At 39.7% G+C, this 25,857-nt stretch overlaps 3 protein-coding genes across 3 annotated transcripts; all 3 read right to left on the minus strand.

The window, feature by feature from the left end:
* Positions 1–885: 885 nt before the first annotated feature.
* On the minus strand, positions 886–6,841 carry LOC119263286. The gene is made up of 2 exons (XM_037538169.1): positions 4,524–6,841; positions 886–1,216 (listed from the first exon to the last, which is right to left on the minus strand). Exons 1-2 carry the CDS (start codon positions 6,001–6,003, stop codon positions 1,212–1,214), a joined length of 1,485 nt encoding a protein of 494 aa, XP_037394066.1. The 5' UTR covers positions 6,004–6,841; the 3' UTR covers positions 886–1,211.
* LOC119263271 lies at positions 6,185–14,501 on the minus strand. The gene is made up of 3 exons (XM_037538118.1): positions 12,174–14,501; positions 7,500–8,866; positions 6,185–6,378 (listed from the first exon to the last, which is right to left on the minus strand). The coding sequence occupies exons 2-3, from the start codon at positions 8,842–8,844 to the stop codon at positions 6,185–6,187; spliced, it is 1,539 nt and encodes a 512-aa protein (XP_037394015.1). The 5' UTR covers positions 8,845–8,866; positions 12,174–14,501.
* A 5,882-nt stretch (positions 14,502–20,383) lies between these two features.
* On the minus strand, positions 20,384–24,587 carry pomcb (proopiomelanocortin b). The gene is made up of 3 exons (XM_017692473.2): positions 24,476–24,587; positions 22,017–22,139; positions 20,384–21,271 (listed from the first exon to the last, which is right to left on the minus strand). Exons 2-3 carry the CDS (start codon positions 22,134–22,136, stop codon positions 20,744–20,746), a joined length of 648 nt encoding a protein of 215 aa, XP_017547962.1. The 5' UTR covers positions 22,137–22,139; positions 24,476–24,587; the 3' UTR covers positions 20,384–20,743.
* Positions 24,588–25,857: the final 1,270 nt, after the last annotated feature.

Below are 25,857 nucleotides of genomic sequence, written 5' to 3' on the forward strand. Positions count from 1 at the left end.
TAATTATATGGTGTGTTTTGAATTCTATTTGAGGACACACCACCTACAGACAGACCCATGAGCTTGTTTAAAGAGATTTACAAACTTGGCTTCCATTCAAAGGTTCTGAAAAGGTTCCATTCAAAGGTTCTGTCAAGCCAACAGCCATAAAAATGATCCAGACAGAGACCAAAAAAAAAAAAAAAAAAAAAAAACGTTGACATGACTGCCACTTCATGGCACAAGACACTTACACCCCATTACACTGTTTAAACACTCAGGCAATCATTCACGTAACTTGCATTTGTCTTAATGACACATTTTGGATTTAAAAATAAAAATTAAAAAGCACATTTCTATCAATCAAACAGAGCAACAATATACTTCAACACAGCTAAGAGAATCCCCTCAGCTGATTACAGCACAGCACAGCAGGCCTCACGACCACCATCACTGACCAACAACACAATAAAAAAAGAAGACTGGACCACTGGTCTTCCGTGATCCAGGTGTTCCTATCACAGATGATGAAGCCACTGTAAGGAGCACCAAAAATCAAATGTAATGTTCATGTTCTCTGATCAGCCACAACATCTAAAACATGTATTGAAGGCCTTTATGTGACTTGGATGAAAACACTGGGAACATTCATGAATGTGGGAAAGCTACAATCACAAGGCTTATTCCCGCAACATACATCTTATCAACATGGTCTTATATGTTAATCTGTCCCCTTGATATCAAGATTGTGAAAATATAACTTGTAAATTCTGTGATGATAGTCATTTCATGCTGGTTAGTTCTTCATGGGTGTGTGCACGCACACATTCACACACACGGTTTTATCTAATCTAGAGTTCAATGTTAGAAAACTCTTAGAATAAAATCAGTGCAATCTAAAACTAACTGTCTTCCACCAACTCTCAACAATTCATTTTCCAGGACCGGGTTCAATCGGTGGATAGTGCTGCCTTTTGACACTTCCGTTTTTCCTGAGGACAGTCCAACAATTTCTTTGTTAAACCTTTCAAACTGAGAAAAACGAATGACTGCCTTTTCTGCTTCAGAAAGGTCCTCTATGGACAAGCTTTGTGGTCTTAATGCAGCTTTGACCTTCTGCATTTCCTGCTGAATGTCACAGGATTGGTCTGACAATTCCAACAATTCCTTCCTTTTCTTGCTCAATTCCATTAAGACATGTTTTAATTTCAGCATCCATGCAACAGCAATTTTTAGCCTCTTCCAGTCAGAAAAATATTCAATCAATTGGCTGGTTGCATTTGTTTCCATGATCACAGCATTTGTTCTGTGCTCCCTTTTTAGTTCTGGATCTTGAGGAACAAGGTTACAATCCAAATTGACCTCTGGCCACTCCTCCTTTGTTGTCCACAAAAAGTCTGGACCCTTTAACCACCGCTTGTTTGTGATTAGCTTCTCTACTTTCAATCCTCTGGAAGCATCATCTGCAGGATTCTGGGAGGTATGAATGTATCTCCACTGTGAGACATCTGTTACTTCTCGAATTGCTGACACTCTATTAGCTACAAACGTCCGAAACCTTTTTTCTTCATTTTTGATATATTTTAGAACTGAAGTACTATCAGTCCAAAAACAAGAGTTGTCAAGTGGAAGCTGCAATTCTGTTCTAAGCATCTTATCTATTCGAACAGCCAGGACAGCAGCAGTAAGCTCTAATCGAGGGATGGTAATTTGTTTAAGAGGTGCCACTCTTGATTTGCCAAGCAGAAAAGAAACATGAATGTTGTTCTGGTTTTGTAGTCGAAGATACGTCACTGTTCCATAGCCATTCTCGCTGGCATCTGAGAAGTGATGCAATTGTGCATGATCAGGTTGTCCAAAGTCCTGTGCCTTGATGCATCTGTCAACTTTAAATGCATTCACTTGTTGAAGATCTGTTAACCACTTTATCCACTGTTGTTTGAGGCTTTGGGGAATCTGGTCATCCCAGCCATAATTCTTTCTGCAAAGCTCCTGTAGCATGAGTTTGGCTGGAAGTGTTACTGGCACAAGAAATCCCAAAGGGTCATAAACTGAGCTGACCACCGATAAAATTCCACGTCTAGTATGTGGTCGCTCCTTTTCCATCATCTTGAACTTAAAGGTGTCTGTCTGGACACACCAATAAAGTCCAAGGGCTCTTTCAACGGGCAGTTCATCTCGATCCAAATTCAATTCACTCAAGTTTTTGGATCGATCCTTCTCTGGAATGGTTTGTAAAACCTCACGATTGTTGCTAATCCATTGCGTTAAATGGAAGCCACCTTTATGACAAAGTGCAGCAAGATCTTTGACCATTTGGATGGCTTCAGCTTGAGAAGGAAGACTCTTCAAAAAATCATCAACATAGAAGTTATTGTGGACACTATCAATGACCTCTGTTGGAAACATGTGCTTGTTGTCTTCTGCTGTCTTCCTAAGAGCATAGCAGGCACAGCTTGGAGAGGATACTGCTCCGAATAGATGAACGGTCATCCTATACTCTACAATTCCTTGAGTAATGTTGCCATCAGGCCACCACAGGAACCGGAGAAAGTCGGTCTCATCCTCAGCAACTCTAACTTGATGAAACATTGATTTGACATCAGTCATAAATGCAACTGGTTCTTGTCTGAATCGAAGCAGAACACCCAACAAAGAACTAGTAAGATTGGGACCTTGTAGAAGTTGTTTGTTTAAGGACGTATTCCTGAATTCCGCACCACAGTCAAATACAACACGTAATGTTCCTTTTCGAGGATGGAACACTCCATGATGGGGAATGTACCAAAGTTTACCATCAGAACGCTCCAGCTGATCCTGGGGTACCTGTTCAGCATAACCATTTTGAATGAGCTCATTAAGGTACTTAGTATATTCCTGATGGAACATTTCATGTCTTTCAAACTTTCTTTTCAATCCTGAAATGCGCTGTTTAGCCACACAGAGGTTGTTTGGCATGACAACACCATCCATTTTAAAGGGTAGTTTCAAACTGTAATGTCCAGCTTCAAGCTTCACTGATTCTTTCATGATGTTCATGAATTTCAGATCCTCTCTTGACATCTCTTCTTTCTCTTCTGATGCCCTTTCATTGAAATCATGTTCATATTGAGTTTTCAGCATTTGTTCCAATGTTTCCACAGAAATCCTGTTTACAGTGAGAGTTGGGCAATCAACATCAGGAGGCTTACTATGACCCTCTCCCAGTGATCCATTAAGAACCCACCCCAATAGGGTCCTCACTGCATAGGGTCCCTCCCCATGGCTATTCACTACTTCCCATGGTTCAAGCAGCTTTGAAGCATTGGTACCAATCAATAGCTCAACATCAGCTTGAATGTGAGGAATGGAAATGCCATCCAAATAAGGCCATTTAGCCAGATCCTTCCTTTGGATAATGTTGGCTGTGCTCACAGGCATTTTCCTTTGCGAATAGACTTCAGGAAGGTCATAAAACTGTTTGCCATGAAGACCTGAAATCTCTAATCCATTCACAATATAACTAGAAACTGTTGTCTTCGGGCTCATAGTTAGTAAACAGATTTTAGTTTTTCTTCCATTCAAATTCAACTTTGCCATTAAGCTTTCAGAGCAAAAGGTAGATGTACTACCTGGATCCAAGAATGCATAAGTCTGAATGACTTTGTCTCCCCTTTTGGATTTTACTTGTACTGGGAGGATGGATAAAATCCCATGACCTTTCCCGACCCCTGTATGATCACATGCTTGCGCAGAAACAAGTGCGGTATCCAATGCTGGATCATTTAAGGCTACAGTGTTTGTGTTGACCGCCTTATCTGCCTTATATGTGAGATGTATATGAAGAATAGTTGGGTGATTCTGGTTACAAATCTCACAAGTTAAGCGCCTATCGCAATCCTTGCTTACATGCCCAATGCACAAGCAACCAAAACAGACCCCTTTTTCCTTTAGAAAGGACATTTTTTCTCTATGCTTCATTTTTTCCAGCTGGGCACACTGCTTCAATGCATGATTTCGGGTACAAAATAAGCAGTTGTTCCCTGGCAGAACTTTTGTTTGTCTAGGTGTTTTCCATACAGGCAGGTCAATAGGTGTAACAGTGGTAGCAAAACTGTCTCCTTTAAATTTGGGTTTGAGTTGTAATTTTCCTTTGTTTACAGGCCTATTGATTGGTCCTGTTTGGGTGTTCTGAATATCACCAAATATTGGGTCAGACACTATTTTCACTTCACGTTCAATGAAAGCAACAATGTCACTGAATTGTGTCCGGCGTCCATGTTTTTCCATAAGGTTACATGCGTAAACTCTCCATTTATCTCTCAATTTGTAGGGGAGCTTCATTATAATTGTCTTCATATTTGCTGGCATATCCAGTTCATGCATGTATTGTAAATCAGACATTGCATTACAACACTCACGCAAAAATAAGGCATAAGCTTGGAGAGCCTTAACATCTTCAGGCTTTATCATTGGCCAGTTGTGCATTCTTTCCAAATATGCAGATGTAACTTTAGCATCATGTCCAAAATGCTGTTGAAGCAACGTTTTAGCTGTTAAATAGCCTCTTTCAGGAGCCATATGCTGGCAGCTGCGAACTAATGCACGTGGCTGTCCTCTAGTGTACCTTTCCAGAAAGTACAGACAATCCCCTTTGCTACTTGTTTTTTCCTCCACACAATATTCAAAGGCTTTAATAAATGTTCTGTATTGCAGAGGATCACCTTCAAAGATTGGAACATCTCTTGGAGGAAGCAGATGTGAATTGTGCTGTTGTATTAGCAATTCTGCTATGTCATTTTGTCTTTGAAGTAAGTGTAAAGTAGCACTCTCACTGTTTTCCTGAACAGTTGGTTGTGATTGTCCTTCATGCATTTGTGGTCTCCTTGGTCGTATGATTGGTTCATGGATATGGCCTTGAGATTCTCCGTTTGATAATTGGTACTGCATTTCTCGCAACTGTGGCTTCTGTGCAACACCTATTTTATTGGCATGTCTTTGTGACTCACTTCCAAGAGGATCTCTCTGACCACTTTCAGTGTCATCTTGCATTTCTTGTTGTGAAATCAATGCATCAATATCAAGAAGCCTTTTGTTAACCTTTTGTCTTGTAGATGGATTTGGATTTTCCTCTGATTTTCTTGTTATGGAGACTGCCTTTTGTTTGGTTTCTTTTTCAAAATAGGACTCCATTCCATCTGAGATGACACTTGATGCTCCATAAATCTTTAACACTGACAGTTTAGCAGTGGAAGCAGCCAAGTCCGCATCAAGATCCATTTGTTCCTTTTTCCTCCTTAGCACCTCTACTTGCTCCTCCAAAGTGTGCTTTTCTTTTAAGGATGCAGCACGAGCTACCAGTGCTGCTCTCTCTGCCTCAGCTTGGAGGCGTGCAAACAAAATAGAAGAGTGGCTAGACCGTTTAGATCTAGAACTGGAATGGCTCTCTTTGTGGCTATAGCTCTTATTAGAAACACCGGTTTTAATATTAGAAATGCTGTCATCAGGATTTATACCATCATTTGGATCAAGCTCTCTACCCTGAATTTCAACGATTTGACCCAACACACCATATTTTGGACGTGCTTCGTTGTCAATAGTTTGAGCCATTGTATCATCTTTTGAAAGTGACAGCCATTTAAACACCCCAGTAGAGAACTCATTTGCACTCAGCATTTTTGCTTTAAACCATATGTCATGTTTTTCCTTTTCCTCATCAGGTAACAGACCCATTAAAGACTCGTGTGCTTCTTTTGCCTCAGTGCATAATACCTGAAATTTTGCAAATACACTTTTAACCTCTGTTTCATGTTCTGTGTTAACCATGAACCCTTGAATCATAGTTTTAAGATTGGAAGCTTTATTAAGTTTAAATTTTCGAATTTTTTGCAAAGACTCCAATTTTTCAAGCAGTGCCTTTTCAGTGGGTTTTACCACCCTTTTTACAGGCTCTTTGTTTACATTACCATTAGTACTCTGAGTATTACCATCATTACCCTGAGGTTGAACCACGGAGGGCTCAGACACAGAAAAATCAGAATTCATTTTAAAACTGAACTTTCAATTAAGACCCAGTCACTTAAATTACGCATATGCGAAAACCTTTAAACCCCACCAATGCGCATTGGATTTACTGACTAGTCTTTAACGTGTGCACACGAGTTAGTCAAATGGCCATTGTTTGTTTTTAAGGTAGCGCTACCATACCTCCATATCCAACGATCAGTCAGACCGCCGCACTCACACGAACAATCCTTCCTTCCTTCCTTTCATGAAGCGTTACCAATCGCCGCAATCTGTGCAGACTTATTTCACCGGTCCAGCCTCTGGGTCCCACAGAGCCTCCATTAGTCTCCACCCAAACGAAGCTGTCGCAGTCCCATGTTCCGTTTCCATTTCCAAACGCCCAAGACCATTCTCCTGTAGCAGTCCGTGCTCAAACGAAGCAGCAACTGCACTTCAGCAAACAGTCCGCATCCAATTCTAGCGTAGTCAGTATTTTGACTTAAAAAATGTAGTGACTTTTAAACAAAACAAACGAAATTGACCTAAGCCACCACATAATGAGAAAGAGAGCTGGCGGTAGCGGATTTGACTCGTTCAGTTTAGCAGGAATTACCACAAAGTCCATACCTCTTGAAACTTTGGATATACCAATCCATTTATTGTTCTTAAGTTGGCAGGTAGCACATAATCCAACAGCAGCAGTACCAGCGCTCAAGATCTTTAAATGTCCCGCTAACCATACGGTCAAAATACTGTTGACTTCCTCGCCAACCCCCGTATCCCTACTACAACCTTACAGCCACCTATAAACCCAGCAGCGCCCCCAAGTGGTGAGCGATCAAAATAAACATAAGTTTAAAGAAAACATAAATGGCTCCAACACATTAAAAAATGTAGTGACTTTTAAACAAAACAAACGAAATTGACCTAAGCCACCACATAATGAGAAAGAGAGCTGGCGGTAGCGGATTTGACTCGTTCAGTTTAGCAGGAATTACCACAAAGTCCATACCTCTTGAAACTTTGGATATACCAATCCATTTATTGTTCTTAAGTTGGCAGGTAGCACATAATCCAACAGCAGCAGTACCAGCGCTCAAGATCTTTAAATGTCCCGCTAACCATACGGTCAAAATACTGTTGACTTCCTCGCCAACCCCCGTATCCCTACTACAACCTTACAGCCACCTATAAACCCAGCAGCGCCCCCAAGTGGTGAGCGATCAAAATAAACATAAGTTTAAAGAAAACATAAATGGCTCCAACACACCGGCCCCTAATTGTTAATGACAAAAGGCATAAACAATTTAATGACTAATACAACAATATAAGGAGCCAAAGTAATACCATACTTCAAACTATATACATACAAAATGTGTTCCTATATACGATACCTCATAACCCCTCTAGTAAAAGGCAAAGTTTTGTTATTGGTCTGGTCAAGAGACTGGTTTTGGTTTGTACTTGTGCTGATCTAACCAGCCCTTTCTTATCTGGGTATATTTTAAATACCCTGCCAAGTACCCAGGAATTACGAGGAGCTGTGGTATCTGCAACCAGAACTATATCGCCAGGCACCAGATTTCGTTTCTTCTTGGTCCATTTTTGTCGTTCCTGTAGTAAAGGCAAGTACTCTGTAATCCACCTTTTCCAAAAAAGGTCAGAGATGTACTGCACTTGTCTCCACCTTCTTTTTCCATACATATCAGTCCTATCAAATAGCCCTGGAGGCAAGACTGGTTTCCTTTTCATAGTAAGAAGATGGTTGGGGGTAAGAGGCTCTAAGTCATTTGGATCCTCAGACAATTTGGTGATTGGGCGATCATTAATGATCGCTTCCACTTCACATAAAACTGTGTGTAACCCCTCATCATCTAAAGTCTGCTGGTGCAAAAGGGATGTAAGAATCTTTTTCACCATCCTAATGATTCGCTCCCATGCACCGCCGTGATGGGAGGCTGTAGGTGCATTAAAGCTCCATTTGATTCCTTCCTGCAGAAAGACTTTCTGAATCTTATCATGGTTTAAAGCTGCCAATGCTTCTTTTAATTCCCTTTCTGCACCAGTGAAATTGGTTCCATTGTCTGATCTCAAATGAGAGACTTGTCCTCTTCTGCAAATGAATCTTCGAATGGCATTAATACATGCATCTGTATCCAAAGAATAGGCCACTTCTAAATGTATGGCTCTACTAGCCATGCACGTAAAAATAACACCATATCGCTTTACAAAGGAACGTCCTCGTTTTACTTCAAATGGCCCGAAGTAATCAACTCCAACATTAGTAAATGGAGGAAGATCAGGAGTCAACCTTTCAACAGGCAAATCGGCCATTTTTTGTTCACCCAGTTTTCCTTTGAATCTCCTACACAAGCCACAACTGGATAGAATTTTCCTTGTTGCTGCATTGGCATGAGTTATCCAATATTTCTCACGCAATTTGGACAGAACCTGGTTTCTTCCACCATGACCGACCTGTTCATGTATATGCTTTAAAATAAGCTTGGAAATATGTTGATCTTTGGATAAAATGATGGGATGCTTAATCTCTTCAGGCATTGCTGCCTTACACAATCTTCCACCAACTCTCAACAATTCATTTTCCAGGACCGGGTTCAATCGGTGGATAGTGCTGCCTTTTGACACTTCCGTTTTTCCTGAGGACAGTCCAACAATTTCTTTGTTAAACCTTTCAAACTGAGAAAAACGAATGACTGCCTTTTCTGCTTCAGAAAGGTCCTCTATGGACAAGCTTTGTGGTCTTAATGCAGCTTTGACCTTCTGCATTTCCTGCTGAATGTCACAGGATTGGTCTGACAATTCCAACAATTCCTTCCTTTTCTTGCTCAATTCCATTAAGACATGTTTTAATTTCAGCATCCATGCAACAGCAATTTTTAGCCTCTTCCAGTCAGAAAAATATTCAATCAATTGGCTGGTTGCATTTGTTTCCATGATCACAGCATTTGTTCTGTGCTCCCTTTTTAGTTCTGGATCTTGAGGAACAAGGTTACAATCCAAATTGACCTCTGGCCACTCCTCCTTTGTTGTCCACAAAAAGTCTGGACCCTTTAACCACCGCTTGTTTGTGATTAGCTTCTCTACTTTCAATCCTCTGGAAGCATCATCTGCAGGATTCTGGGAGGTATGAATGTATCTCCACTGTGAGACATCTGTTACTTCTCGAATTGCTGACACTCTATTAGCTACAAACGTCCGAAACCTTTTTTCTTCATTTTTGATATATTTTAGAACTGAAGTACTATCAGTCCAAAAACAAGAGTTGTCAAGTGGAAGCTGCAATTCTGTTCTAAGCATCTTATCTATTCGAACAGCCAGGACAGCAGCAGTAAGCTCTAATCGAGGGATGGTAATTTGTTTAAGAGGTGCCACTCTTGATTTGCCAAGCAGAAAAGAAACATGAATGTTGTTCTGGTTTTGTAGTCGAAGATACGTCACTGTTCCATAGCCATTCTCGCTGGCATCTGAGAAGTGATGCAATTGTGCATGATCAGGTTGTCCAAAGTCCTGTGCCTTGATGCATCTGTCAACTTTAAATGCATTCACTTGTTGAAGATCTGTTAACCACTTTATCCACTGTTGTTTGAGGCTTTGGGGAATCTGGTCATCCCAGCCATAATTCTTTCTGCAAAGCTCCTGTAGCATGAGTTTGGCTGGAAGTGTTACTGGCACAAGAAATCCCAAAGGGTCATAAACTGAGCTGACCACCGATAAAATTCCACGTCTAGTATGTGGTCGCTCCTTTTCCATCATCTTGAACTTAAAGGTGTCTGTCTGGACACACCAATAAAGTCCAAGGGCTCTTTCAACGGGCAGTTCATCTCGATCCAAATTCAATTCACTCAAGTTTTTGGATCGATCCTTCTCTGGAATGGTTTGTAAAACCTCACGATTGTTGCTAATCCATTGCGTTAAATGGAAGCCACCTTTATGACAAAGTGCAGCAAGATCTTTGACCATTTGGATGGCTTCAGCTTGAGAAGGAAGACTCTTCAAAAAATCATCAACATAGAAGTTATTGTGGACACTATCAATGACCTCTGTTGGAAACATGTGCTTGTTGTCTTCTGCTGTCTTCCTAAGAGCATAGCAGGCACAGCTTGGAGAGGATACTGCTCCGAATAGATGAACGGTCATCCTATACTCTACAATTCCTTGAGTAATGTTGCCATCAGGCCACCACAGGAACCGGAGAAAGTCGGTCTCATCCTCAGCAACTCTAACTTGATGAAACATTGATTTGACATCAGTCATAAATGCAACTGGTTCTTGTCTGAATCGAAGCAGAACACCCAACAAAGAACTAGTAAGATTGGGACCTTGTAGAAGTTGTTTGTTTAAGGACGTATTCCTGAATTCCGCACCACAGTCAAATACAACACGTAATGTTCCTTTTCGAGGATGGAACACTCCATGATGGGGAATGTACCAAAGTTTACCATCAGAACGCTCCAGCTGATCCTGGGGTACCTGTTCAGCATAACCATTTTGAATGAGCTCATTAAGGTACTTAGTATATTCCTGATGGAACATTTCATGTCTTTCAAACTTTCTTTTCAATCCTGAAATGCGCTGTTTAGCCACACAGAGGTTGTTTGGCATGACAACACCATCCATTTTAAAGGGTAGTTTCAAACTGTAATGTCCAGCTTCAAGCTTCACTGATTCTTTCATGATGTTCATGAATTTCAGATCCTCTCTTGACATCTCTTCTTTCTCTTCTGATGCCCTTTCATTGAAATCATGTTCATATTGAGTTTTCAGCATTTGTTCCAATGTTTCCACAGAAATCCTGTTTACAGTGAGAGTTGGGCAATCAACATCAGGAGGCTTACTATGACCCTCTCCCAGTGATCCATTAAGAACCCACCCCAATAGGGTCCTCACTGCATAGGGTCCCTCCCCATGGCTATTCACTACTTCCCATGGTTCAAGCAGCTTTGAAGCATTGGTACCAATCAATAGCTCAACATCAGCTTGAATGTGAGGAATGGAAATGCCATCCAAATAAGGCCATTTAGCCAGATCCTTCCTTTGGATAATGTTGGCTGTGCTCACAGGCATTTTCCTTTGCGAATAGACTTCAGGAAGGTCATAAAACTGTTTGCCATGAAGACCTGAAATCTCTAATCCATTCACAATATAACTAGAAACTGTTGTCTTCGGGCTCATAGTTAGTAAACAGATTTTAGTTTTTCTTCCATTCAAATTCAACTTTGCCATTAAGCTTTCAGAGCAAAAGGTAGATGTACTACCTGGATCCAAGAATGCATAAGTCTGAATGACTTTGTCTCCCCTTTTGGATTTTACTTGTACTGGGAGGATGGATAAAATCCCATGACCTTTCCCGACCCCTGTATGATCACATGCTTGCGCAGAAACAAGTGCGGTATCCAATGCTGGATCATTTAAGGCTACAGTGTTTGTGTTGACCGCCTTATCTGCCTTATATGTGAGATGTATATGAAGAATAGTTGGGTGATTCTGGTTACAAATCTCACAAGTTAAGCGCCTATCGCAATCCTTGCTTACATGCCCAATGCACAAGCAACCAAAACAGACCCCTTTTTCCTTTAGAAAGGACATTTTTTCTCTATGCTTCATTTTTTCCAGCTGGGCACACTGCTTCAATGCATGATTTCGGGTACAAAATAAGCAGTTGTTCCCTGGCAGAACTTTTGTTTGTCTAGGTGTTTTCCATACAGGCAGGTCAATAGGTGTAACAGTGGTAGCAAAACTGTCTCCTTTAAATTTGGGTTTGAGTTGTAATTTTCCTTTGTTTACAGGCCTATTGATTGGTCCTGTTTGGGTGTTCTGAATATCACCAAATATTGGGTCAGACACTATTTTCACTTCACGTTCAATGAAAGCAACAATGTCACTGAATTGTGTCCGGCGTCCATGTTTTTCCATAAGGTTACATGCGTAAACTCTCCATTTATCTCTCAATTTGTAGGGGAGCTTCATTATAATTGTCTTCATATTTGCTGGCATATCCAGTTCATGCATGTATTGTAAATCAGACATTGCATTACAACACTCACGCAAAAATAAGGCATAAGCTTGGAGAGCCTTAACATCTTCAGGCTTTATCATTGGCCAGTTGTGCATTCTTTCCAAATATGCAGATGTAACTTTAGCATCATGTCCAAAATGCTGTTGAAGCAACGTTTTAGCTGTTAAATAGCCTCTTTCAGGAGCCATATGCTGGCAGCTGCGAACTAATGCACGTGGCTGTCCTCTAGTGTACCTTTCCAGAAAGTACAGACAATCCCCTTTGCTACTTGTTTTTTCCTCCACACAATATTCAAAGGCTTTAATAAATGTTCTGTATTGCAGAGGATCACCTTCAAAGATTGGAACATCTCTTGGAGGAAGCAGATGTGAATTGTGCTGTTGTATTAGCAATTCTGCTATGTCATTTTGTCTTTGAAGTAAGTGTAAAGTAGCACTCTCACTGTTTTCCTGAACAGTTGGTTGTGATTGTCCTTCATGCATTTGTGGTCTCCTTGGTCGTATGATTGGTTCATGGATATGGCCTTGAGATTCTCCGTTTGATAATTGGTACTGCATTTCTCGCAACTGTGGCTTCTGTGCAACACCTATTTTATTGGCATGTCTTTGTGACTCACTTCCAAGAGGATCTCTCTGACCACTTTCAGTGTCATCTTGCATTTCTTGTTGTGAAATCAATGCATCAATATCAAGAAGCCTTTTGTTAACCTTTTGTCTTGTAGATGGATTTGGATTTTCCTCTGATTTTCTTGTTATGGAGACTGCCTTTTGTTTGGTTTCTTTTTCAAAATAGGACTCCATTCCATCTGAGATGACACTTGATGCTCCATAAATCTTTAACACTGACAGTTTAGCAGTGGAAGCAGCCAAGTCCGCATCAAGATCCATTTGTTCCTTTTTCCTCCTTAGCACCTCTACTTGCTCCTCCAAAGTGTGCTTTTCTTTTAAGGATGCAGCACGAGCTACCAGTGCTGCTCTCTCTGCCTCAGCTTGGAGGCGTGCAAACAAAATAGAAGAGTGGCTAGACCGTTTAGATCTAGAACTGGAATGGCTCTCTTTGTGGCTATAGCTCTTATTAGAAACACCGGTTTTAATATTAGAAATGCTGTCATCAGGATTTATACCATCATTTGGATCAAGCTCTCTACCCTGAATTTCAACGATTTGACCCAACACACCATATTTTGGACGTGCTTCGTTGTCAATAGTTTGAGCCATTGTATCATCTTTTGAAAGTGACAGCCATTTAAACACCCCAGTAGAGAACTCATTTGCACTCAGCATTTTTGCTTTAAACCATATGTCATGTTTTTCCTTTTCCTCATCAGGTAACAGACCCATTAAAGACTCGTGTGCTTCTTTTGCCTCAGTGCATAATACCTGAAATTTTGCAAATACACTTTTAACCTCTGTTTCATGTTCTGTGTTAACCATGAACCCTTGAATCATAGTTTTAAGATTGGAAGCTTTATTAAGTTTAAATTTTCGAATTTTTTGCAAAGACTCCAATTTTTCAAGCAGTGCCTTTTCAGTGGGTTTTACCACCCTTTTTACAGGCTCTTTGTTTACATTACCATTAGTACTCTGAGTATTACCATCATTACCCTGAGGTTGAACCACGGAGGGCTCAGACACAGAAAAATCAGAATTCATTTTAAAACTGAACTTTCAATTAAGACCCAGTCACTTAAATTACGCATATGCGAAAACCTTTAAACCCCACCAATGCGCATTGGATTTACTGACTAGTCTTTAACGTGTGCACACGAGTTAGTCAAATGGCCATTGTTTGTTTTTAAGGTAGCGCTACCATACCTCCATATCCAACGATCAGTCAGACCGCCGCACTCACACGAACAATCCTTCCTTCCTTCCTTTCATGAAGCGTTACCAATCGCCGCAATCTGTGCAGACTTATTTCACCGGTCCAGCCTCTGGGTCCCACAGAGCCTCCATTAGTCTCCACCCAAACGAAGCTGTCGCAGTCCCATGTTCCGTTTCCATTTCCAAACGCCCAAGACCATTCTCCTGTAGCAGTCCGTGCTCAAACGAAGCAGCAACTGCACTTCAGCAAACAGTCCGCATCCAATTCTAGCGTAGTCAGTATTTTGACTTAAAAAATGTAGTGACTTTTAAACAAAACAAACGAAATTGACCTAAGCCACCACATAATGAGAAAGAGAGCTGGCGGTAGCGGATTTGACTCGTTCAGTTTAGCAGGAATTACCACAAAGTCCATACCTCTTGAAACTTTGGATATACCAATCCATTTATTGTTCTTAAGTTGGCAGGTAGCACATAATCCAACAGCAGCAGTACCAGCGCTCAAGATCTTTAAATGTCCCGCTAACCATACGGTCAAAATACTGTTGACTTCCTCGCCAACCCCCGTATCCCTACTACAACCTTACAGCCACCTATAAACCCAGCAGCGCCCCCAAGTGGTGAGCGATCAAAATAAACATAAGTTTAAAGAAAACATAAATGGCTCCAACAAAATGTATATTCAGTAATGAGTAATGTTTGCATTTGGGGTGTAGGGGGGTGTGCTCAGAGTTGGTGCTGAGTCTTTTGAACTGTAATATGATACTAAAGGATAAGAACCACAGGTTGCAATGTCTACAACACCAATATAGCCATTTTGCTTTACTATCTAAAGCTACCAGTGAACCTACATGTGTCTTCTGAGCTGTTATTGTAATGTTCATAATAGTAAAATAGTGGTAACCCTGAAGAATAGCTTTTCAGAACAGAAGTAACAACCTGCAAGTACACCCTTTAAAAAGACGGTTCTTAAAGGGTGTTTAGTAAATGGTTCCATATAGACCTACAGATCTATAAAGAACACTCAAAGAACACTTTGCATGATTAAAGGGTTCTTTGCATTGTGCAGTGGTTTTCCAGATTGATGGAGAATGCAGCGTATATGGTTCTATATAGAATCTTGTTTGAAAGGGCTCTAGCCTCAAGAAGGGTTCTTCTATTGCTACGATGTCAAGCTTGTAACAATAGAAGAACTTTTTGGTTCTTTGCACAAACCTTTTCAAAAGGTCCTACATAGAACCATTAACACCGCATTCTCCATCAATATGAAGAACACTTTAATCATGCAAATGGTTCTTTAAGTGTAGTTTAATATAGAACCATTTTCTTTACTAAAGAACACCTCTATGTACCGATTAAAATTGAATTCTTTGATGAATCTGCGATTAGTTTTGCTATATCTCATTACTGTAATCATGGTTCTGTGGAAATAAACCACTGTTAGCCGCTTAAAGTGTTCAGTCTGAGGCAGCTGGAAGTTGTCCTGTTTCTCTTTCCACGAGCCTGAGTTTGGTTAATTTGGCTTCTTGTTTGAATTATCCATTCCACCTTAAACGACAGAGCAGTTCCCCGAATGCTGGACGTTAGCGAGAACGCAAGTGTCGCGCCTTTTAAGGTGGAACGGAAAAGAAGCAGGCAAAAAAAAGTCTATCTTCAACTCCACAACGTTCAGTGAAAATACTTTGGACTATTGTCTTTTGTTTTCGTTCGGTTCACAGTTTTAAATCCTTGTTTTCTGCAGCCCTAATCACGAAAAGATGTAACATAGAGCTGTTTTTATTTCTGGTGCTACTCAAACTCAACACGCAGCCGATTACAATCAAAAACAGGGAGTCTACAGAGTCTAAGGCCCAGTCCCATTTCTTATTTTTACCCCTCCCCCTTGTTTTCGAGTGTAACCCTCCCCCTTGAAACTGAGTTAGAAGGGGTCGTGGTTGAAATCTCCCCCCTGTGAAATGGGACAACCCTTCAAGAAGAACCGGAGACGTCATCAGTTGTCGTCAGCGACCTTTACGTAAGCAGGCGAGACGAGGTTTTCCAGAAATTTCCAATATGCCCCTCCAGCTGTGGTGATCTCACTTGTGTGTCACGTGACAGGACAGGTGAATCCTATTTAAAATAGCCAGGAAAAAAAACCAGGATGTGTTTTACTGCTTGGTCTCCAGACTATAGCAATAATGGTTTATCACACTGACGTTTATCTGAAGGAGACTGAAAAGCACCGGCGCTCGCGATTCACTCACAACTTCAGTTTTACGCATCAATCAATCAAACAAGTCACCGAATAAAAAAGAGCGCAAACAAAAAACCACATCACTTCATTAACAGCTACTAGCGCTGCTCTGTAGGCGACCCCGCCAGCCTGCAGTCACCGCAGAGGAGGGGAAAGTTCAGCTCCTCACTGCTTAAATACATTTAGGGCGTCATCCGCCTTCAAAGAGGGGGGCGATTATTTATTATCACCGCCAAGAATTCTGCTGTGATATGAAGCTGAGCTTAGCTTTCTAATCACCAGCTTCATGGTCGATTTCCCATTCCACCTTAAATGGTGCAGCAACCTCACATACCAGAACGTATCTGCTGCACCATTTAAGGTGGAACGGGAAATTTCGCCCGGTAGCGACCGAGACATGAGCGCCTTACTAACGATTTTATGCGTGTTATGAAGGAAATGACCATAAAACGCTATTACAATGGTTCTTACAATACAGCATCTTTTTAACAGAGAAATACTCACATTTATGTGTCTCTTTGGTCGCTTGTGCATCTTGCCGATGATTCGCAGGGCATTCTGTTAATTTTCTCATAACACTCCGTTTGTAGCGCCTCTGAAAAATCTCCGTTTGAAGGGCCAAATAGCCCCAACACTTCACCCTGCCCCTCCATCTCAACAACAATCGGGACAACCCTACCCCTAGACGTGAACGCGCAAAACGGAGGGGTAGGGCTAAGTGTTAGGGGCAGGGGGTGAAATGGGATTGGGCCTAAGAGTCTGCTCCGAGCATTTCGACTTGGAGTCACTGGCCAAGACTCATCCCCAACGTCCAGACATGCTGGAGTCGAAGAATCGACCCCTTTTGGAATCGACGCCCCAACACTGAAGCAGATAGGTTAGCTAGTTAGTTAACATTGTGGGCACTAGAGCGGTAGGTTGTCTTGAAGTTGTGATTGCTGGTACATTGCAACCAAAACCGACATAATAGAATTTAGTGTGTTTATCTTGCCCTAACACACACATTTTCTAAGCCACTTCTCCCTCTAGGTCACAATGAAGGGGGGTGCTGGAGCCTATCCCAGCGGTCTTCGGGCAGAAGGCAGTAGACACCCTGGACGGATCGCCAGCCCATTGCAGGGCATACACATTCACACCTAGGGGCAATTTAGCAGGCCCAATTAGCCTGACGGCACATCTTTGGATTGTGGGAGGAAATGCGAACTCCACACAGAAAGGACCCTGGTTACCTGGCCGGGGCATTGAACCCAGGCCCTTCTTGCTGTGAGGCAACAGCTCTACCCACCGTGCCACCATGCCGCTCTTTGCTGTAACAGCGATTACTATTTACTTATTACTACTTATTATTTTGGCCATAAACAGTTTTTCACCACCACCACGAAACAAAATGATAACAGCTAAACTAGCTAACACTAACTAACTAGTAAAGCTAGCTGTCGTCTTGCTAACACAGGTTAGCTGGCTAACGTAACCAAATAAACGAGAAAGCTGAATAATGCAGTTTAGTTTTTAGGTAATGTTAGCAGGTCACCTCCAGCCATATACTTTCACTCGTGACACTGCACTGCAGAAAACTCGTTCAAACAGGATTAAACGTAGTCTCTTTGTAATGAAACACAACATTGGTCAGTGTTTTTAAGTATAAATGATAACCAAGATATACTCAGAAAAGCATTGTGTTCATCACAATTACAAAATCTACTACAATAACTATTACATATCCTCATGTTGTCCACCTCTACTAGGAACTCACATGGCCCAGAGTGATCCTTTTGCTGGCTTCTCCTGGAAGTTAGATAGGGCAATTGGTACAAAATGACTGCTGAAGAACCACAACCTGCTGAGGCCATTTAGTATGACCACAGAGCTAGCTGCTAAGTTTTGAAGCCAAGAATACGGATACTGGGAGCATGTCCCGGACCTTGCCATCAGGTAGCATCCTGCTGTTCTCTGTATTGTACTGGCAATCGAAAAACAAATGTCAGTGTGCTGTAACTCTCACCAACCTTGGAACATTTTCTGTTTACAGCATTCATTTTTTAATGTAAGATCCCATGACTTTGGGTAATAGCCAACAGCTTAATACTACAATTTTACAACTATGCACTGGTCCTCGACAGGCTTCACATATTTATGTGTCGAGATTTAGTCCATTTTAAGAGAATGTGTACATACTTACTTGACCTCCCTAATTCATTCTTTTAAAAATGACTAAAGGAGGTTATTTGGCCCCTTCTGTGAATAAAACACATTTATTTGTATGTTTAAGATGTTCTTGTTTCTACTACCAAGCAAAGCCTTTAATCATCTTCACAGTGAGGTGTCTTTTTTCTGTCAGGAAAACAACTCTTAACTTGGATCCTGTTGTATAGTAATTCAGAATAACTATTGAGTCTATGTGGCCTGGCCCATAGAGTGCATCTTTTGACTGTTTCCTTGCGTCACAGCCGAAATTATCCTCACTGACTTAAGATAACATACTGCTTAAATCATGGTATCTGTCTGGAAACAGGTCTGTAAACGTGCAAATACTTCTACCATTTGATGTCATACCTGTGAAACAGACAACACAAATAGCAGGCGTTTATTGGTCTGCTGGCTTGTTAAGGTCAGCACCCTGCTGACTATATGCCACTGCTGTTCCACCCTTTGATCATCCAGATTAGTGGTTTGTTTTAGCCTTTTATTTTGGAAAATAAACTCAGACAAATATTACAAACAATTGAGAGAAAGACAGTAATGAGTTGGCCTAATATAAAATAGATTTGTTCAAGAAGTTGCTGACACTGTGAGATAGATTGGTTACAGCTTTATAACCTACTATATTTATGATATTTCTATTAAAATGATTAAATTCACAAATTTTCTTTTCATGAGGATTATGTAACAAAGAAAGAATGGAAAATATGTAAGTTGGACTAGTTGGATTAGAAAATGAGCGATGAAAAGTGCCGTTTCATCTGATTAAACACCAGTGGGCTGCCCAGAAAACGCTTAGCAAAAAGCCATTGGGCTCTTAGCTGTGCTGTCAGCAGGCCAACAGAGGCCCATTATCCTCTTTCTTTCTGGAAATACTGATAAAATGAAGGTGTTACAAGAAACAAAATTTGGGTATGCAATTACAACTGCAGTTTAAAAGTATACACACATTTAGCCTGTAATTAGCTGTGGAAACACAATTTAAGGTACTGCATTGTTTGTATATTGCTGTAGTTGTTATGATGTTATGAACTCTTGGATAGTGTGCAAAATTTGGCACAGATTGGCCAAATTTGGCTGTTACAGTCGCAACTAAACATAATAGTTTAATTGTAAATTTTTTTATCCAAACTAAACTGTGTGTGCAACTGACTAACCTGCTAATGAGAATTAGAACTAGAGTCCCAGTCATGCTGACCACTTCACACATTTTTGTCTGGTCCACACACCTGATTCAGCCCATGAGGAATGCATTAAAAATTAAGTAAAAGTAAAATACAAAAATTTGCAAAGTGTGGGGGCTGCCAGGACTGGCAGAGAGAACCACTGTTTTAAGGCATAAAAATGCAGACTGTTTGCTGATTAGAATGCTTGGACCCCTTTATTGCTACTGGCAGCTATATTTAAATGTGTTATCATATGTTTCATTAGGTCTCACATATTACAGACTTGCATATTAACCTGCCAGTTTAAGATATTTAGCATTGTTAACAGCTCTATTTTCCAAAACATTAACTTTAAACTTTTTAAGCTGTTGCAAGCTGGCATGCTTCTCTTTTCTTGCTCCATATGTTGGAAGGAACCAATCAGATTAAGTTAACAAGAGGTTAGTTGGACTGACACCTTTGTGCTAAGTCATCTTTTAGGAAATTACAGTGAGAGGAGGTTTTTGTAGGTAAACATCTGAACCCGTGCTCTTTAAACTGTTTAGTGTAGCTGTGGAGGCTCTGCTACTTTTTTGGAGTGCATATTCTGTATGTACTTAGACAGAATGGAAAAATTATAAAGTATTGGTGTGATTGTGAATTTTTAAAGCAAGATCCCACCAATCAAAACACCAAAGTTGATTTTTTTACTGCTTGTAATATAGCAAATTCTTTTTAACATGCAAATTATTTTTAATATAATATGATTTACAGTATTGTTAATAAATCTGAAGGACATGGACAGGTATTGTTTGATTATGAATCCAAACATTTTTAAAAACATTTCATCCTTAATCCCAGAGGTGTAGGTTGAAGAATATCTTATTGTGAGACCATGTAATAAACAAATGTAACTGAATCCTTTCCACTAGGTTTCAGGAATGCTTGGGGCAGTGTGTTAAAAAATGAGCCCATTACTGAATATTGTCATGTAACACGTACAATTTTACTACTGTAATGAACAAAGTACATTCAGTACATTCAGTACATTCAGTGTCACCATTCACCACTTGCATTTATTTACAATATTGTGCTGTAAGATGGAAGCTGACTGATAGGTTCCTTTAGGCCTAGTGTTCACATTTAGAGACCTTATCTACTCACTACACTCTTTTGTCATACTGACATTTTATGGAGTCTTGGTGAATTTAGCCAGAAGGGCATAGAGAAGCTACAGTAGGCTGTAATATAGGGAGTGATTTGACATGTTATGACTCCATAGAACACCAATATTGTCTTCAGCCTGTTTCTTTTTTGTCCCTTTTGCCCTTTTCTTACTGTCCTATTGACCATCCTTAACAATGATGTTACGAAGCAGAGTGATTAGGGGCTTGTTGGACGGCTCTGACCAGAGCTTCATGAAGCCACCATAACGTTTGGCTGCAGGTGGAGTGCTCCAGCGGAAGTGCATCATACGATACTTCTCGGTGCTCTTCGTGTTTTTCTTCTGTGATGGGGCCCCTTCGTCATTGCTGTCCAATTGCCTCCTCCTCTGGGTCTCCATAGACTGTTCCGCGGAACTCTCCTCATCCACTGAGCTGCCTGTGTAGATTTTAATGGGCCGGCGCTTGCGGCCCGTTGGCTTACCCCAACGGAAATGCTCCATGGAGTAGGAGCGCCTGTCATTGGTGCGCAAAGGCCCTCTACTGGACCTCTTGGCTTGAAGGACATCATCCTGAGGCAGAGACGCTGTGAGTACACCCAAACTCAGGCTATCTTTCTCCTCTTCCACTGTGCTTTGCTCCTGATTTGGAAGAACGTTTTTGGCATCAAAGACCAGCTGCTTAGATCTGCATTGCCAGATACACTCCTAGCAAGAGGGGGACAAATACCAAGTGCACATGAATAATGTTCGCAATAAAGATAACATAAAAGAGCTGATCACAAAAGTCTGGTTTACTTGTTTTGTTGTCAGATAAAGAAGAAGACAGAGAAGATTGTGTAACACTTTACTTAAAAGCTGCTTTATAACATTGGCGTAACCATACCATAAACATGTAATGGAAGATGTCATAAGTTGTCATGAGTTGTCATGACAGATTTTGTTCAGTGATATGGAGTAGTAAAAAACCTGTGTGAAAAAACAATAAAGAAGTGCCCCGAGGTCTGAAAATCAGTTTACTGCAGTTAAGTAAACTTGTACTTTAGTGAAAAATATTATTTTTGTGCATAGAAATGTTCAAAGCTGTGTTTGCTGGTAAAGTACTGGCTAGTGTTTTTGAGCTATGCTTAAAATTAGATAATAATTGTCACTACCAAAATGGTCACTACTGAAACACTGGATAAAGTTTTGGTAGTGTTCTGATTGTTTTGGTACTGCGTGTTTATGTTTACGCCATGACACTGATTATTAGTGTCTTTTTAAAGAATCTGCACTAAGAAATAAAGAACAGTATTACATTTACTTGATTCAATCATACACACCACAACAATATGTCTCATCAACACAATTTGGCCTTCAATTTACTTGCATTTGGCAATAATTATGCTTGTGTAATATATTTCACACATGTTGAAATGATATTCAGATTGAACTCTGTTCATGTTTGTTTTACCATTATTTTCTCTTCAGATCCTAAATTAGTACAGTCCACAGTGTCCCAGCACTGGCCATCCGCTCCTGATCTGCATGCACACAGGACGACTGCAGCACAAAGCCAGGAAAGAACCTGCATCTTCTGCCATGATAAGAAAGACAACTGTGACAAAGAGTTCAAATCTCTGAATCAAACATGCAGTACATTTCAACAGTTACACCTGTTACAGTAATTACTATATTTAAATCTTATAAACCAGGTATGTGTAGTTCTATCTTATTAAATTTTAATTTAAATTCTTTAACTCTGCCTATATACAATAATGCTTTGTCAAGTCATCTTTGCAACTCAAGATTTGATCCCCAGTTTGCAAATACAAAGCAGTTTGTGTATTAATTTCATTCTACCTTTTCAATGCTTCACAGCTTTCTCTTTCATTTAAGGTTCATCTGAGGCTCTGTTCATCATGCTAAAATGTCTTATTATTGTGTAGCTTCTTAGCTATTCATAATTTGAAAGCTATAAAATTGCACAGGTCTGACATACTGAATTCATTTTATTTTTTAATAATTAATAATAAACATTTTAAAAATAATTAATTTTTAAATGTTAGTGAAAACCAAGTTTCCAATTTTTTTGCTGCAGTGTAGAAAATAAAGGAGATTGAATGATGCTAACTGTGGCATATTTCCAACCCTAGAAAAATCCTTCGGCTTAGTCGATGGAAGCTGACCCTGACAGAGCAACTTTTGTTTTGCAAAGCTCAATGAAGTGTGTGCTGAAGCAGATGCAGAATTCTTTTCAGAAGTGCAGCGGAGTTTGAATGTCTGTCTTTGAAAAGAGTTATGCTGTAATTGGTATATTGGTGTCAGTTGGTGAATCACACTGCAAAGTGTTGTATGTTAAAGTAGACTGCATAGCACTCGTCTACAGCTATTCATTCATAAAAGAGGAATAATCATGTACACCTCATCTTCTTTATGTTACTTTTCATTGATGGTCTACCTTTACAGCTATAGACCAGAGTCAGTGACAGAAGGTTCTCAGCAGCTTTGAGATGTTTTATTGAGAGTGTTCTTATATGAACTACTGGCTGTTATAAATGATTTCCCTTGCATGATTTAGCCACTGGACTGACAAAGTATGTTGAAAAGCAGTGAGAGGTATAAGATACAGCTGTATGCAAAAGTTTGGGCGCCCTGGTAATGAGACATGTTTGTGTAAATAAGCTGAAACATAAAATGTGGCTGCAAAGTTATGACACGTTATATAATTATGTTTTTCGGGTATGTTAACCTTAGCAAATGAACTGTGTCCTGAAATGTGCAGAAAAATGCTACATGTAGAGGACTGTGTAACAGTATAAATAAAGATGTCACATATAGAACATACACACTTCAGATGCTCAGTTAAAAAAAAAAATCTTGATATTGATGTTCAGTGGCAGAAGGCAATTTTAGTAAAGTAACGAAACAGTAGGTCCTTAGAAAGCTGTGCAAGAACTATGTATTAAGTTAGTTGGAATTTAGGAAGCCTAAAGGTAGCAGTTCTTTCTTTCTTTTAAAATGAATTACTTATAAATGTTCTTGAAACAGTGAAATGAAGTTGATTAAACTGTTTTTCCAGACTTACAGTGCTTATCTTTGCAAAAGCAATGATCTTAAAAATAAAAGTCACCAAACCTAATATAATAGTATTAATATTTCCATCTACATTTTTCTATATTATTTGTGAAAATGTGTGGTAGTTAATCTCCTCAATTTCTTTCCATTTTAGATGCAACACATTTAATCAAAAGGGTAAAGGAACCTTCTTATCAATGTATGTCTCAGTTATGTACAACAGCTTACAAATTGTGTATTTATTAGTTCTCGTCTTCAAAAATGTGTTATTGTTTGTGCAATTATTTTGAAAAAGCCTTCAATTCTCTTTCTTTCCATTTCATTATAGAATCAATAAAAACAGATGGAAACATTTGAAATGTGTACTTTGTACTACAATTTAGGAAACAACCATGTTCAAAATAAATAATAATAACGTGTAGAATTATATTAAACGTTAACAGGACAAGTGTTTATTACCTATTTTAAAGACATTTGCAAGGTTATATGAAGGTCAGAGGTAAGAGAAATCAGGTTGTATTGCTCAGCTTGGTGTTTACTGCTAATTTACATTGTTTACAATTAGAGTTGATATTTTACATGGTTTTAAACCAAAATGTACAAGACACAATAACAGTAAGATTTTCTAAAAAAAATGCTTATTAGATTTCTTTAATCAACAGCATAAATTCTAAACATGATACATAAATAGTTCTCATCTACTATTGCATTTTATGTACATTATTTGTTAATGAGCATGTAAAATTTCCTCTATATTTTATCCGATAGTTTAACCTATAGCAGTACATTGTAATGGCTGCAGTTTGGATCAAAACAATTCTAAATTAATGTTAAATTTATAAGCAATTTTCTTACCTTTATCAGTATAACCTCTTTAAATGTCCACCTGATGGTTCCAGTTCTTTTCTGAGATGAGCTCTGCACTCTTGTTCTTGTTTATGCTGATCACTTCCTCTGATTGGCTCTGTCTGCTTCTCTGTTTTTTCTGAATGAGGTCTGCACTCTTATATACACTCTCAGGTGCATGACAGCCCCTCAAGGCCAATGGCAGTGAAGCGGATGTCACGGTGTTGCGTCTTGGAAGGAGTGTCTGTGTGTGTCTGTGTGTGTGTGTGTGTGTGTGTGTGTGTGTGTCTATGGGGGGGCTGCTTTGGGAGGATCGCTTAGCAAAAGCAACAGATATAACCCCCACCCACACAAACGTCCGCACCTCACAGCAAACTGCTCAAAGACGTCAGCAGAAATGGCCGAATGGATTAACAAGTAGGTGCTGCAGCTATTTGAGCACCTGTTGAATTAGCTGACAGGAAATTTAGCTGGTCATTCTGCTGTAGGAAACAGCCATTATTGTAACTGTATCAGAACTGAAATTGTGAATGACGTTGAGGGAGTGCATCAGTCTTTCCTTCCTTTATTAGCCAAGGCATGTGTCAACATGTTTAATCAAAAAGAGCAAAAGTTCTTTTAAAAAATAAAATAGATATGTATTTATATTGAACAATTCTATTATAAAATCTAGAATATACGGTAACTGTGATAATAATATATTATTAAATATTTATTATATACACTGCCAGTTAAAAGCTTAGACAAACCTAACTGATTTTCTTAATCTTACCGACTTTTTGACGTACTGGCCGATGCTTCTGTTCTTAAAAAATGAGAGTTATGATAAATTATATATTTTAGCACAAACTAGTTTTCAGCAGCAGCAGCGTCTCGGCAAATGTCCTGTTGGAAAAGTATTCAAAGTGACTCCTTATGAAGCTGCTTGTGAGAACAGCAAGAGTGCATAAAGCTGCATTAAGGCAGAAATTTAAAAATAAAAGATTTTTTTATGTGCTCTGCATGTTTCCATATATGTTGTTTCTTTTTTTTTCTTTATTTTTGTTCTTATATGAGTCAAATAGTAAGCCAAAACTTTTTACTGGTAGTGTATATATCTGTTGCACTGGCGACCTGTTCAGGGTGTATCCTGCCTTTCGCCCGGAGACTGCTGGGATAGGCTCCAGCACCTACCCCCCCCCCCCCCCCCCCCGGCGACCCTGACGGAGAAGCGGCTTAGAAAATGGATGGATGGATGGATGTATATATCTGTATTTTCCTTGAATATGCAAATTGCTGATTTCTTTTTCCATTATAAATATAATGAAGAACACATGACTGTTATTTAACATTTGAACCATTTGTCATTATTTTGCAACTAAAGGACTATCACAAAAATGTCCATATTTAAG

Source organism: Pygocentrus nattereri, chromosome 4 (genome assembly GCF_015220715.1).
Source record: "Pygocentrus nattereri isolate fPygNat1 chromosome 4, fPygNat1.pri, whole genome shotgun sequence".
In the NCBI taxonomy this organism is placed as follows: domain Eukaryota; kingdom Metazoa; phylum Chordata; class Actinopteri; order Characiformes; family Serrasalmidae; genus Pygocentrus; species Pygocentrus nattereri.